The 16531-nt window shown below is 38.1% G+C and overlaps 1 protein-coding gene across 1 annotated transcript in view; it reads right to left on the bottom strand.

Moving 5' to 3' along the window:
• Nucleotides 1–4719: 4719 nt before the first annotated feature.
• Nucleotides 4720–16531, bottom strand: part of LOC127424832 (cleavage and polyadenylation specificity factor subunit 1-like) — a 38848-nt gene continuing 27036 nt past the window's right edge. Inside the window, exons 26-38 of the mRNA XM_051670290.1 lie at nt 15502–15654; nt 15093–15209; nt 13760–13850; nt 12652–12736; nt 12423–12564; nt 12065–12217; nt 10334–10510; nt 9709–9775; nt 8547–8594; nt 8284–8439; nt 7687–7816; nt 5155–5293; nt 4720–5006 (exon numbers count right to left, since the gene is read on the bottom strand). Of these exons, the coding sequence (XP_051526250.1) occupies nt 4959–5006; nt 5155–5293; nt 7687–7816; nt 8284–8439; nt 8547–8594; nt 9709–9775; nt 10334–10510; nt 12065–12217; nt 12423–12564; nt 12652–12736; nt 13760–13850; nt 15093–15209; nt 15502–15654 (1506 nt within the window). The 3' untranslated portion in view covers nt 4720–4958. The remainder of the gene's footprint in view (nt 5007–5154; nt 5294–7686; nt 7817–8283; nt 8440–8546; nt 8595–9708; nt 9776–10333; nt 10511–12064; nt 12218–12422; nt 12565–12651; nt 12737–13759; nt 13851–15092; nt 15210–15501; nt 15655–16531) is intronic.

The raw sequence follows: 16531 nt of genomic DNA, 5'->3' as shown, positions 1-16531 counted from the left end.
AATATGTGTGGGTTATCTTTCTCCACATGGAATGTGAATGGGTTGGGGCACCCCATAAAAAAAAGAAAGGTTATTTATTTTCTTAAGCGTAAGAAATGTGATATAGTGTTTCTTCAAGAAACACATTTTTCCCCACAGGAAGCCGAAAATTTTGGGAAGATATGGGGTGGACATGTTTTCTTTAGTGCTGGCTCAAGTAAGAGCAGAGGAGTCATTATATTGATAAATAAACATCTACAATTCAAATGTCTCAAACAGATTAAAGATAAATTAGGAAGAGTCATTATAGTTTTAGCAGAAATTCAGGGGCAAAGGTTGGTTTTGGCTAATATTTACGCACCTAATGCTGATGATCAGAGCTTTTTTATAGATCTTGAAGGGATGTTGCAAGCTGCTGGCACCCCTCATGATATAATATTGGGAGGAAACTTTAATCTGTTGATGGACTCAGTCTTGATCATAGTGAAGCAAAAGTGTGTAAGCCCCCTAGGGCAACACTGACGCTTCACAGGATGTGTAAAAATCTTGGTCTTGCAGATATTTGGCAACTTTTGAACCCATCTGGTAGGGACTATAGATTTTTTCATCAGTCCATAAGATTTATTCTGTCCATGATTTTAAATGCTAGCAGGACCTGAAAGGAACTTTAGATCAAGCTGGATTTTGAGAATGAAGGCAGGAATTCTGAACGCTGTGCAGAAGAGCTGAAACACTTTAAGTTTGTTGTTGTGCCCAAGGTGTTCTGGGACCTGACCAGCAAGGTAGAATACATCTTTAATATAACTGATCTGTTTAACGGTCTTACATTTACATTTACATTTATTTATTTGGCAGGCGCTTTTATCCAAAGCGACTTACAAAAGAGGAATAAAACATCATAAGCAATTAATCTTAAGGAGACAGCAGTACAAAAAGTGCTGCATTACAAAGCTTAACAAGAATCAGTATAGTACTATCCAAGACAGATTAGAGTGCAACAAAAACACATATAATTTATTTTTATTATTATTAGTGCATGGTTAAGTGCTCATGGAAAAGATGTGTTTTTAGCCATTTTTTTGAAGACAGAGAGTGAGTCAGCTTGGAGTTGGGAAGGTCATTCCACAAACAAGGTACAGTGAAACCGAAAGTCCGGGAAAGTGTTTTGGTGCCTCTTTGTGTTGGTACAACAATGTGCCGCTCATTTGCCTACCGCAGGCTTCTGGTGGGAGCGTAGCTCTGCAGAAATGATTTTAGGTATGCTGGAGCAGACCCAGTGACTGTTCTGTATGCCAGCATCAGAGCCTTGAATTTGATACGTGCATCAACCGGCAGCCATTGAAGAGAGACAAGGAGTGGTGTAAAATGCGCTCTCTTTGGTTAGTTGAAGACCAGACATGCTGCTGCATTCTGGATCATTTGCATTTGCTCCTATATTGGGTTGTGGGTAAGGTCTCGGGCCGAATGCAGGGAAACACCCTGGACAGGTGGCCAGTCCATCACAGGGCTAACACACACACACACATTCACACTCTCACCTACAGGCTATTAAAGAATTTCCAATTCACTTAACCTGCATGTTTTTGTACTGTGGGGGAAACCGGAGCACCCGGAGGAAACCCACGCGAACACGGGAAGAACATGCAAACTCCACACAGAAAGGCCTTCTTGCTGCGAGGCCACCGTGCTACCTTACATCCAATTTGTACCTATTAAATCTAAATTGTAACCATCTGATGTAACATTGTAAGGCTTTACTGTTTTTAAACATTTCCTTTTTAATTCATGTCTAGTTTAATTTAATTGTGTAACTAATATTAAGATTAAACATTTAAGTGCTACACATTGCATTACAATAAGGTCATAGTACGGTTCTAAACAATGCTCTCCCACATTTTTAGCTATTCTAACTGCACATATTTCCATTGTTGGTGTAAGTAGCAGAAGGTGGTAACAGACAAGAAATGCAGTTTTATTACATCTTGCTGTTAACATTTCTTCAGTCACCTCTGCATTCCTACAGCTTGAACCACTGTAGTTGAAAAACACACCTTACACTTTGATGTAGCACACAGGGAGAAGAATAGAGCTCTTCCCGCTGACTGAGTGCAGGAAATAACAGCGAAGCATTGGTTATAGTGTTCCTGAGCACGAGAGATGTTTACGCAATCTTTATGTTTGCTGAGAAGAGCCCCAAAATAGTTATTTTAATATAAATAATACATAATAAATTGAATAATTATAAATATACAATAAGTCAGATTGAATTATAGTGCATCCGGAAAGTATTCGCAGCGCTTCACTTTTTCCACATTTTGTTATGTTACAGCCTTATTCTAAAATGGATTAAATTCATTATTTTCCTCAAAATTCTACAAACAATACCCCATAATGACAACGTGAAAGAAGTTTGTTTGAAATCTTTGCAAATTTATTAAAAATAAAAAACGAAAAAAGTCACATGTACATAAGTATTCACAGCCTTTGCCATGACACTCAAAATTGAGCTCAGGTGCATCCTGTTTCCACTGATCATCCTTGAGATGTTTCTACAACTTGATTGGAGTCGACCTGTGGTAAATTCAGTTGATTGGACATGATTTCGAAAGGCACACACCTGTCTATATAAGGTTCCACAGTTAACAGTGCATGTCAGAGCACAAACCAAGCCATGAAGTCCAAGGAATTGTCTGTAGACCTCCGAGACAGGATTGTATCGAGGCACAGATCTGGGGAAGGGTACAGAAAAATGTCTGCAGCATTGAAGGTCCCAATGAGCACAGTGGCCTCCATCATCTGTAAATGAAAGAAGTTTGGAACCACCAGGACTCTTCCTAGAGCTGGCCGCCTGGCCAAACTGAGCGATCGGGGGAGAAGGGCCTTAGTCAGGGAGGTGACCAAGAACCCGATGGTCACTCTGACAGAGCTCCAGCGTTTCTCTGTGGAGAGAGGAGAACCTTCCAGAAGAACAACCATCTCTGCAGCACTCTACCAATCAGGTCTGTATGGTAGAGTGGCTAGACGGAAGCCACTCCTCAGTAAAAGGCACATGACAGTCCGCCTGGAGTTTGCCAAAAGGCACCTGAAGGACTCTCAGACCATGAGAAACAAAGATTGAACTCTTTGGCCTGAATGGCAAGCATCATGTCTGGAGGAAACCAGGCACCACTCATCACCTGGCCAATACCATCCCTACAGTGAAGCATGGTGGTGGCAGCATCATGCTGTGGGGATGTTTTTCAGCGGCAGGAACTGGGAGACTAGTCGGGATCGAGGGAAAGATTAATGCAGCAATGTACAGAGACATCCTTGATGAAAACCTGCCCCAGAGCGCTCTGGACCTCAGACTGGGGCGAAGGTTCATCTTCCAACAGGACAACGACCCTAAGCACACAGCCAAGATAACAAAGGAGTGGCTCCGGGACAACTCTGTGAATGTCCTTGAGTGGCCCAGCCAGAGCCCAGACTTGAACCCGATTGAACATCTCTGGAGAGATCTGAAAATGGCTGTGCACCGACGCTCCCCATCCAACCTGATGGAGCTTGAGAGGTCCTGCAAAGAAGAATGGGAGAAACTGCCCAAAAATAGGTGTGCCAAGCTTGTAGCATCATACTCAAAAAGACTTGAGGCTGTAATTGGTGCCAAATGTTCTTCAACAAAGTATTGAGCAAAGGCTATGAATACTTATGTACATGTGATTTTTTTTTTTTTTTCTCGTTTTTTATTTTTAATAAATTTGCAAAGATTTCAAACAAACTTCTTTCACATTGTCATTGATGGGGTATTGTTTGTAGAATTTTGAGGAAAATAATTAATTTAATCCATTTTGGAATAAGGCTGTAACATAACAAAATGTGGAAAAAGTGAAGCGCTGTGAATACTTTCCGGATGCACTGTATATTGCATTATTGTGGCAGATGAGTAACGCATGGATTAGACAATACAAAAAGTGGCTTTAAAAGTTAATATATTGTTTGTTTTTCCATATCATTGAATATAACACATCTCAAGACCCCTGCATTCTGCTGTGCTTCGTTCAGCTGTCAAGAACATGTCCTGCATGAGTGGCTCTCATAATATGGCTGCGCTGCTTGTGACTTTTGTTGAGGTGCCTTGACTGCTCCTTGCTGACGTGGCTCATAAGAACATGTTAGATGTACTACGATGTTAGGAATAGGAAAATACTTATGTTGTTAACAGATGAGTCAGGAGGCATGATTAACTGTGTAAATGGTTTTTAACGTTTATATATATATAAATTATTCACACTAAATAACGCATTGAATCGACAGCCCTAGTTTTAAAATACTAAAACAATGACCAGGGAGAACCAAAGTTCTCACACTTCACTTGTCATCAACACTATCTATTGCAAAAAGTTTCACACAATTACAGTTATTGTTTTAGAACATGGTGTTGTATAAAAAGGCTGTTTCTTCATATTTCCAGTCGACTAATCTGATTGGGCAGGCAGCGTTCCAAACCTGGAACGTTTCACTTTGTATCACTCTGCTTATCTGTTTCTGCTACATAGAATTTCAATGCTATGGTTTGCAACATTGTAACCAAACTATTTTCTTTGGTGGAGCAAAACTAAACAAGTGGCAATCAATATTAAATGACCACACTCACAGTCATGCTATTGTACTGAAAATCAGCGTGGCTGTGATTACCTATCAGTACAATAAGCTAAACTTAAGTCCGCTCTATAGTAAGCAATGACGACACATATCAAACAGTGGTTTTCAATATCAGCATGTTTGTTTTGAATGTCACAAGTTACATTTTAACATTATTTCATCACAATCTTTTTTTCCATACAAAATTTTCTAAGAAATGTCACAGTATTTCCTGTATTCCTTCTTCCTTTTAAATTATAACAATTTGTTGGCTTTTCTTTGAAACAATGTATATAAAACAGCTTGTGCAGTGGGCCAACAGAGAAATCTCCAGATGTAGAAACATTCCTAGAAGCTCTTCAGAAGTGGGCAGTTACTCTATCAATCTCCAGAAGATCCTCCAAGATCTGAAACAAACAAATGTAGAAATTCTCTTTAACAGTATAGAAATACAGGTGAAGATTACTGTGATCACACAAGGACAATTGCTTCACTTGGCAAAAATGTCTTGACAGCTGTGAAAGGTAATTATTGTGATATCTAGTGAGCACTCACAATGTCTGGTGTTGTACCGATCTTCTTGGACAGTTCGCTCCGCTCCATGATGCTGAGGTACAGATACTTATTCAGCAGCTCTCCATCAAGGATGTTCTTGACAGCATTCTGTAATGTCCGCCGATCACAATGCAGCATTCTGGGGGTAAAAGAGGATGAGAAGAAACAAAAAAAAACAAGAAAACTCTAATATGACCAAAAAACTGACTAAAGCAACCCAGAATTTAATAAAGCTCTGCAAATAAACATTACCATTTTAACAGCAGCATCTTTTTAATATCTATTGGTGTTGCAATAGAGGGGTTCATTCTAGAGTTGCAGAATTTTTGGAAAGGCATCAATGTTAGCTGGGAGAACTTAAAAGAATAGTATAAAAATTATAATACTCTCATCATTTACAACGTATGACTTTCTTCCGCAGAACACACATGGAGATATTTTGATGGACATATGGGGTCTAACACTTCCAAGCTCCAAAAAGACATTAATGCAGCATAAAAGTAATCAAGAAGACTCAAGTGGGTTAATCCATGTCTTTTGAGGTGATATTATCACCTATTATATAATCTTGACATCTGCATTCTCCTTTTCATGATTTGATGCTGGATTTCATTTTCTTGCGCTTGATGCATACACAGAGCACGTGGACAGCGTGTGTAAATGGGCAAAACCAAGGAGACTACAGATGTCAAGATTTAGAGTGAAAAGGGAGTTATATTTTGGTCTGTTCTCACTTAAAACCGATCATATCGCTTCATAAAACATGGATTAACCAATTTGAGTCTTCTGGATTACCTTTATGCTGCATTTATGTCCTTTTTGGAACTTGGAAGTGTTGGACCCCATTGACTGAAATTGTATGGATATATTCACATCATATCTCCATCAAAATACCTCCATTTGTGTTCGGCAAAAAAAAGTCGTATGATGTTTAGAAAGCATAGGGTGAGAAAATGATGAGAGAATTATCATTTTTGGGAGAACTATTCCTTTAAGAAATTCACAACCAGCAAATCCTTGTGTAACAGAGTATTAAGATACGAGTTAATACGAGTTACTGCGCAAGAAGCAGATGATCTCTGTAAACTCTGATGCCATCAGCTATCTGTCGTTACAAAATCCTGAAAAATATAACCTGAAGAAACCCTGAAACATTACTTGAAATGTTTAATGTCTAACATCCCTTCAGCAAAAAGTAGTTAAACCAGAAGAAACAAGTTTAATAGAGGGCAACAGTGCCCGTCCACTTTTTCAGCCTTCTTAGTTCTTTGTTAGTACATGTTAATTAATGTAGTTAACTGTTAACAAATGTAACCTTATTTTAAAGTGTTACCTATTTCTTTCGTGGGATTCATAAAATACTCACAACATTACAAACTTTTATTTAAGGCAAAAAAATATTTAAAAATAGGACAAAAAGACAAAGGTACAAGACTGGTACTGTACTTAACGTCTTTAATGAGGGAATAAATGACAATTCCATGAAGCACTGCGAATGATAATCGAATTAAAAACAAATGGAAAAATATGAAACTACTGATTTTATGTTGTTGATTATATGTATAGAAACAATATATTTTAATTTAATTTCAACATTCATATATTTGCAACTACAGTACTGTGCAAAAGTCTTAGGCACTTAAGATGATTCACAAAAACAAGATAGTTATTTATATCTTCAGCTTTAGTGTGTCACTAGGAAATATAAATGTTAGACTTCCAAACATTACTTTTGCAAATAGAAAAGATTAGAATAGAAGAACAGGGAGCCCTGCAACAGATGTCATGGCCCCACAAAAGCCCCCCACTGAACATCGTGTCAGTCTGAGATTACGTAAAGTGACAGAAGCAATTGAGACAGCCTAAATAGATAGAACAACTGTGGAGAATTCTCCAAGAAGCTTGGAACATCTTATCTGCCAACAACCAAGAAAAACCGTGTCCAGGTGTACCTAGGAGAATTGGTGATGTTTTAAAGGCAAAGGTGGTCACACCGAATATTGATTTAGCTCTTTTTCTGTTTACTGGACTTTGACTGATGTTAAGTGATAAATGAAAACTATTTATGGCATTATTTTTGAAGACATCCTCACTATGCACCATTTTTCACAAGTGCCTAAAACTTTTGCACAGTACTGTATATAAGTATTTTGAGGGTGTAGGGAGACCGAATCGATTGCGTTATTCACAGTAGGTCATAGAAGTGGGTGATCACTGATGTGCTTGTTTGATGTACTTTGTTGGCTCTTCAGCAGGAATTCCACTATTAATTACGTTGTTTGTTTGTTTAATTCAGTTGAAATAATGCGGACTGGTGGCTTCAGCAGAAGTATATAGCATATATTACAATCTCAGACCTCACGGTGGATCTGTCTTTAAAAATATATTCGCCTAGGGAAAAGCTGACTGGGATTTTTACTGTCAGAATACACTTTTGTGCTGACTGTTGCGCTCTTTCTAGAGCAAAAAAGGTGATCTCTTTTCCAACAGAACATTGAACTTCATTTTTTTCCAAGCACTAGTAATGAGTACCTGAAGGCCTTTGGGTTGAGCCCTGCGTGGTGTGGCAGCATGGTGGTGAGGGCATTCTGTAACATCAGCAGTCTGCGGTACGTCTTCTCCTGCATGGGCAGAAGCAGGCCGACACCACCATCCAGTGTAGCTGCACAGACAGTAAGAATCAAAACACTTTATTCAGGAAACGAATAAACTGATGCCTCAACTGTGTATCCTGAAAATCCATATTGTTTCAGGAAACCAATTGTGAAAGAAGTCAATAATCTTTTCCTGGTTTAATAAATAACTCCTTCATATTACTGCAAAAAATCCCTATATTTATACGTTTTCTGAAGGAAATGTGAGTGATCTTTGCCCATTCAAAACTTGCAGCCAGAGTGCTAAGGTGTTATGTGTGTTTACACAGTTAAAATAATTGGGTTTGTTCAAATCCCTATCCCTAAATCGTAAGTAATAGCAATGCTTGCCATGTCGAGTACCACCAATAATAATAAGGCATGATCTCTGTGGGCTTTCGTGCATTTGGACACGGGCGTTATTTCTGCAATTCTGCTTGTTGCCGTTAGCGCAGCAGAACTTTCACCTTTAATCAACAGCTGAGACGTGACTCACCGAACCAGGTGATGTGTTTGTTGTCCCAGGTGAGCGCTTTGTTACTGGCTGTCTCGAGAGTGCTGCGGCAGGGCATCCTCCAGAAGGCGTTCACGTGAGCGCCCACGTTAAAATCAGCTCTTCGCAGCAAGCGCATGCCCCCAAAACTCTCTTTAGCTGAAGACGAATAAATAATATTGGAATGCGTGACATTGGGCTTTGGAAAAGACATTTTGCGAGCAAAGCCTGGAGGTATTACTGAGGGAATCAAAGAAATCACATACCTTCAGGCAGATACATGTAGACCATCAGGTTTTTGTCTCTGTCTGAAACTGAGAGGGTGTTTAAGGCGTTAAGTCATGCCTTGAACAGTCATTGAGTTTTTAGCATAAATCTGGTGATAGCATACATAGCTCTGGAGATCATAGATTAAAGGAATAGTTCGCCCAAAAATTCTTTCATGATTTACTGAAAACATTTACTTTAAATCTTGGAAGCTCCAAAATGCATATAAATGCAGTATAAAAGTAATCCATAAGTCTCCAGTGGTTTAATCCATTTCTTCAGAAGGAATATGATAGGTGTGGGTGAGAAACAGATCAATATTTAAGTCCTTTTCTTCCTATAAATCTATGTTTTTTCATAGGAACCTGCAAGGAAACAAAATCTTTCTTTTCCCATAATCATTTACCAAATGAAGACTAATTTGAACCAGTTAAATAAAGAAATGTTATATTCCTATGGCCAACTTTCTTTTAAATAAAAGAGTCTATTGACTCTGCAATTTATAATTAATTTGATGAGCGAGCTACTTTTATAAATACAGTGCACTGCACTTAATTCAAACCTGTCAAAAGACCACAATAAAGAATGCAAATAAGTCTCAAACTCACTGTAAACATGACAATATGCTTTAATAAACAAAAAGAATAAAGAAACAAAATGAATGTGTGGCATGGATAAGTAAAATGGAGTGGTTACTCAGATCTAGTATGATCTTCTAAAGCAAAGTCTGTTGCGTGCTGACGTGTCACGTCATGCAGAAGACACCAATCAAAACCCTCGTGGTGAGTAGTGAGTGCCTGAAAAAGCCATAATTTATTGGCTTTAATATATCAGATAAGTGATAACTAAAAAATTAACATTTATTGATCCCGATATGTCCGCCGATATATCGTGCATACATAAAAGACATTGATTAAACCACTGGAGTCATATGGATTACTTTTATGCTGCCTTTATATGCTTTTTGGACCTCCAAAGTTCTGGTCACCATTCACTTGCATTGTATGGCTCTACAGAGCTGAAATATCCTTCTAAAAATCTTTGTTTGTGTTCTGCAGAAGAAAGAAAGTCATACACATCTGGGATGGCATGAGGGTGAGTAAATGATGAGAGAATTTATATTTTTGGGTGAACTATCCTTTAAGTCAGTAAGTCACATACCCAGAAAGCCGAGCTGGTTATTGTCCACCATGAACTCTACATTGTAGACTTCCAGTGGCTTTGCAACCTACGAAGAAACAGAAAGAAACAATCTTTGAAAGGCTACAATGAATTAAACAAGTTAAATACAACTAAATACTCGTACAGAAATAGTTGATATCAAGCTATTTGGATGCATCTCATGACACATTTCACTCCAAAATTAAGATTTTTTTACATTGTGACATGGCAACTTTCATCAATTTTCCCCACAATTGTTTTTACTGTAACATGTCCAGAGTTTCATTTGTAATTCTCATTAGAATCTCTTTACTGTATTACAGGAGGAAAAAATAGTGTAAAACAACTATTTAAATCAGCATAAATTAAAGGCAGTAGAACAAATACTGTCATGATGAATAAACATGATTTAAATAAAATCACATTCTTTTGCATTACGGTAATGAGAATCTGAGGGGGGACATGTGCTTAATTGTCATGAAAATAACGTCCAAAACATATAGGGTCAGTTTTCTTAAAATATTTTTTATTTCTTTTCATTTTGGGGTGAAACATGACCTGGACATGTTATTGACAGGTTTGGTGAGATTCATCCATTTACAAACTATGGATTATAGGTGGTTACCCTGCTGACGAGTGACAGCGTCTTGCTCTCTTCCTGGTAGCGGAGCAGAGAGATGCTCTTCATGACATCAGCAGCGAGGATGAAGTTCTTGATGCTGTGCATCTGATGAATGTAGAGCTGAGTGTCGATGAAGGCCATACCTGTCAGATCATTATCCCTCAGACTCCATAAAAAGATCTGCATACACAAGACATACAAATAAATCAACAAACTGTGATGAATAAAATGCCCCGTTTGGAATTTAAATAAGCAGATACTTTAAGAGCCTATGATTGGATCATTATTGCAGTGAGTAATATGTTTCAGCTGGTAACAACTCCTTTAACCCTAAATGATGCAGTGTGTAGCTTCTCATTTCTTAAACAACCATGTCGGAAGATGCTAGGAGAGCATAAAGATTGGACTGTGGAGCAATGGGAAAAGGTCATGTGGTCTGAAGAGTCCAGATTTACCCTATTCCAAAGCGATGGGCACATCAGGGTAAGAAGAGAAGTGCATGAAGTGAAGCACCCATCATGCATAGTGCCCACTGTACAAACCTCTGGAGGCAGTGTTATGATCTGAGGTTGCTTCAATTGATCAGGTCTGGACTCAGTAACATTATGCTGCAATAAAAAGTTAGCTGACTATCTGAATGTACTGAGTGACCAGGTTATCCCATCAATGAATGTTTTCGTCCGTGATGGCACAGAATATTCCAGGACGACAATGCCAAGATTCATCGGGCTCAAATTGTGAAAGAGTGGTTCAGGGAGCATGAGGAATCATTTTCACTAATGAATTGGCCGCCACAGAGTCCTGACCTTAACCCCATTGAAAGTCTTTGAGATGTGCTGGAAAACACTTTACGGAGTGTTTAGACTCTCCCGTCATCAATACAAGATCTCGGCCAAAAATTAATGCAACTCTGGATGGGAATAAATGTTGTGACGTTGTATAAGGGTGTTGAAACAATGCCACGACGAATGCGCACCGTAATCAAAGCTAAAAGAGATCCAAGGAAATATTAGATTGTGACTTTTTTTTTGGCCAGCCAGTGTATACAACATTCACCTTACTATTATATACATGCATACAAAATACAAACTTAGGTTATTTTTATACTTAAATATGATTTTATTAAAGGAATAATTAATCCAAAAATGAAGTGAATAAAATGGGGAATAAGGGCTTCAATTTTGATCTGTTTCTCATGCAAAGCAATCATATCACTTCAGAAGACACTGATTAAACCACTGGAGTCTTATGGATTACTTTTATGCTGCATTTATGTGCTTTTTGGAGCTTCAAAGTTCTGGCCACCATTCACTTGCATTGTATGGACCTACAGAGCTGAAATATTCTTCTAAAAATCTTCATTTGTGTTCAGCAGAAGAAAGTCATACACATCTGGGATGACATGAGGGTGAGTAAATCATGAAAGAATTTCATTTTTGGGTGAACTATCCCTTTATAAGTGTTATGGTTCAATGATAGTTGAATTACTGCAAAGGAGTTTAATATTGTTAAAAGTCCCATCTGGATTTGTTGTATAAATAAATGATCCATTTATGGTGATAAACGAGTGTACAACTATGATCACACAGAACCGACTCAAAAGTCAAATTGTGCAACTGCATTTGCCTAAATAGCGTTAAACATTTAATTAATCGTAGTTTCCGGGAATACATTCACTTATTCACTGCAAGTGTATAAATATCTTTAAGTGAAGCAGGGCTGTGTGTGTTTTACCTTCTGTCCAATGGCAGACAACAGGTATCCACTGCAGTGACAAAGAGCTGTAACAGGCCCCTTCTGTTCCTTCTCATACAACACTTTAAACTTGTTCTTAGTGAGGGGCTGACCGGGCTCTGGCACCACCTCAATAATATCCAGAATTAAGATCTGTCAGCAGAAATCAAACCCACATCAGACATTTGATGAGAAGGATACACAGAGACATCAGGCAAAATTACCCAAAAGAGGCCCATGTTGAAAGGATACAAGCATGGCTAAATTCACTGCTCTGTTTACATCTGGTGGGGGAAGATTTTCAGGTTAGCCTCAGAAGTCAGACTCTAGGGGTAGTTAGGAGAAAGAGAAGACTCACCCTGCCCCTACAGGTGACCTCCTCTCCCTGCATGAGGCAGGTGCCCAAAGCCACATATCCCTTCAGTCCAGATACCGTCTCCTGACTCTTAAGAGCGACAGTCTTCATACACGTCACATGCTCCCACTCCTCCAGGTCAATGCTGACAAACACATTTCAACATTACACAGATGGTTATGCTAATGTTCAGGATCTCTGGTGAGGTGACACATGACTATGGGGTTCTCACCGTGTGTTTGGGATGGCCTCCCAGCTAACTGGAGAAATTAGCTGAATGGAGAACTGGTCCTGCTGAGGGTGGATGTACCGCTCATCTGACAGAACAAGCAAACTATTCAGACCCAAATAATTTTTTTTACTCTATCCAGGGGTGTAAAGAGTACAGATATATGATACTTAAAAGGAATAGTTCACCCAAAAATGAAAAAAGAAAAAAAAAACCTGTCATAATTTACTCACCCTCACGTTGTTCCAAACCCGTAGCACTAAAAACAGTGAGTAGCGCTCATAAACACAACGGGCATGAAGATTTTTAAAGATGACTAGGGTTGTTTCTTACCAAATCATATGTCTTCAGAAGACTTGGAATATGGTGCACAAGCTGCATGGACTACATTCTTTTTTGATACTTTTGAGTCCTTTGAATCACTATCAATTGCAATTGTATTGAAAAAACATACTGGGGTATTCTTTAAAGGTTTTCATTCTGTCTTTGACATAAGGAATTCATATTGGTTTGGAACGACAAGCAAATTATGACAGAATTTACATTGTTGGATGAACTATTCCTTTACAATGTTTTATTTGAAGTTTCATTAAACAATTAAATGTTTCAATCAAAAGTAACTAGACATTTTTTTGTACTTAAAAGAAAATGAAAATCAATGTAAATCAATACACACTGTGGAATATTTTCCAATTAAACACATTGACGCACAAACTTTGTATAACAAGAAGAATGAGCACATTTTACACTGAAATGGACTTCATTGCTGTTTTAAATAAAACTGTGTAATATGTACTGTACAAGTCTAAATAAAACTGTAATTAATTGTAAAAGTAGCATTTTTCCCCCCTTGGAAATGTAATTGTATTTCCTCACACCCCCTTCAGACCGAACGTGTTTTTGTACTTAAAAAAATCTAGATGCAGCACAACAAATATAACAGAAGCAGGTGTCTCAAGTTATTTTTAACATGACATTGTGTCTTAAAAACTCTGTGCGTCTGTGGTGGACACAAAAAACAGCGAGATGTGGCACGTTTACAAGTGTGTGTTTGGCCTGAGCAGCCCCTTACTCCTTCCATTCATACATCCAAACAAAAACAGTGTCACACCTCTTTCAATGGTCTCAAATTCCTTCTCTTCTCCAGTCATCCTGGGGATCCGTGTGCACTGTTCTTTCACACTGCTGCACACTGCATACACCTAAAAAACACATACACACACACACACATTACCAATGACTAACATGATAAGAAACCTTGACTAATTTGAGTGGACCTTAGGGAAACATATAAAATGTTTAAAACATTTATAATATGGCTATTTTAACCCTTTAATCTCTTAAGATGTTTTTAAAGATTTCCTGTTTCAGTGGCATGCCCAAAATTAAAGGCTTATAAATCTACAAAAAAAACAAAAAAAAAAACAAAGAGGGTCAATTGTTTGGTATCATTTGAAAGAAAACTTTTAAAAAATGTTATTGATACGGATAATGATAAATTATGATACTTGCAAATACAACAATGACTAAAGGTTTGCTCTCTCTCAAAAGCATACAGGCATGAGTAACAAGATCTCATTCAGTTCCATTCTGTGTCATTTGAGTCATCATTGAGTCTGTGTCATGTACTTGCCACCATCTCATGGTGGCCATATGTAATTAGAGTGAACGATCCTCTCTGCCCATATCTGGATGACTTCCACCTCTGGTTGCAGCAATCTGAATCCTAATATGATTGGTTTAGCGTTCCATGATGTTGGACAACAAACTTCATAATTTCAGTCATCTGATCCAGGTAAGCTAATGTGTTTTTAGTCAGATAGCACATTATGTGCTGGTGCACATTATGCTTCGTGTGGATTATCTAATGATATATGCATCCAGTTACGCTGTGTATGGGCTTGTTTTAATGGGAATCGCCTCCTCTATGTAATGGAAATTTTAAGTTTTGTTTATTTTTCGTGAAGATACAAGCGAAAACGTGGCTTATAAGCAACACCCGTTTACATGTAACGTATGCCAAAGACATAAGTATACTTAGCTATTACTCGCTATATTTTTGTCTGTGAGTAAAACAAATAGGCTGGTTGCGAGCTTTCCAACAACATATGACACATGGCTATTTGATCAGTTGGATGTTTTTACCGATTAGACTAATATGTACAGTGCAAAATTATTAATAAATTATCAAAACGGAACACTTCTGATTTGTCTGCAAATTTCAAAACACTTGTTCAGTTTTGGTCATAATGCCTACATGCATTGTAAAATAGAGCTTCTAAGCTTTAAAAAAAAAAAAAAAAAATATTTTGGATCAAGACTGTAGTTATTAATATTTTGATATTAATAACAAATCTAGGCCAATCCGAGCTTAAAGAGTTAATACTAGATTACTACATTCATTGAACTCCTCATCCATTTCCCACAGCTATAGTGAGGGTTACCTTAGATTCAACATGGTACGACACATAGTGGACGGTACATCTGAGTGGAATCTTGCGAACAGGCCAGGGTGCATCGTAAGAGAGGTAGGTGGGTAACACACTGATCCTCAATTCACCCTGCAAGAACACACACACAAATTGAACAAGTCAAGACAACCTGAGAACAGTGCGATAATGCAGATATTGTTGACTTTTGAACAACAGATTGCTTGCTATGTTCCTGATTTGTAAGTCGCTTTGGATAAAAGCATCTGCTAAATGACTGAATGTAAATGACAACCTTCCCAAGATATCCTGATTTATTAGAGAGTGCACAACATGTTTATTTTTACATTTTGAGAAGTGATTTTACATTCAATACCACAATGTTGCATAACACATTGTATATATATACCAAAATATGTTTTACCTGTTTGTTGAAGTAGAGGAATCCTTTGGGGCAGTTGACATTGTGAAAGGGCGAGAAGGATTCAATAGCACCATCTATTGTCATGGGATGGAGTCGCATCGCCCCACGAGAGGTCACTAGCATCCAGTGAGGAGACGGTCCACAGATAAACACCTGACAAACAGCAAAAAAACAACATTTATCTAGTGATTTTATTAGAGCTCTCAACATTGGTTTAATAAATGTAATTCAAAAAATTCAAATACATTACTTCATATTGCATCATAAAGCAGTTAGACAATACAAAAACTGGCTTTCAAAGTGAAAATATTGTTTATTTCCATATCATTGAACATAAGCCTATTATTGGCCTAATTCCCTCTGCGCTATTTTTAAAGTTGGTCTATGTACTCATGCATCAGACGGACACTTTTGGAGCTTTTCACTTTGGTTGTGTCATGTCTAAGTTTTTAGCATCTCTAGTCATAAGTGCTGTGTTTTTAGCATGCTGTGTCAAGTTACACGTAGTTTGAAACTTTGAAAAACACGCCTCGAGATCCCTGAATCCTGTTGTGCTCGGTCCAACTGTCATTGAGTGCGTCACCTGTGGAAGGCTGAGCCCCCTTCTTGTTGGTTTGAGAGGCATGTTGCCTGTACAGCTGGAGCGCTGACTCCCCCCTACTGCATCAAGGTGGTATATCAAGCTTGAATTGCTCAGATGGTAGGAACAATTATTATTACGGAATTTACGTACAGGTCCAAGAGTATCTGTCTGTGTCTCACAAGATGTCAAGGAACACCCACTACACGACATGCCCACTCCAAGTAATGCCCCCATTGGATCACAAAACGATTCTATTAGCTACAAGAACTTTTAAACTACAATGCAATCGCTGTATGATTTATGTTGTCTCATGTAAATATGACAAAGAATAACTTTTAAATTATGTCACATACCACATTTTTAAGATTTAAATGGTGAAACTGAACATTTGTCAGTTCTGTTTTCTCCATATTAGCTTAGCAAACCACTAATCAATTAGCCTGCTAG

This window comes from Myxocyprinus asiaticus, chromosome 34, assembly GCF_019703515.2.
Source record: "Myxocyprinus asiaticus isolate MX2 ecotype Aquarium Trade chromosome 34, UBuf_Myxa_2, whole genome shotgun sequence".
Lineage (NCBI taxonomy): Eukaryota > Metazoa > Chordata > Actinopteri > Cypriniformes > Catostomidae > Myxocyprinus > Myxocyprinus asiaticus.
The sequence above is the reverse complement of the archived record's forward strand: the minus strand, read 5'-3'. Positions and strand labels throughout refer to the sequence as shown.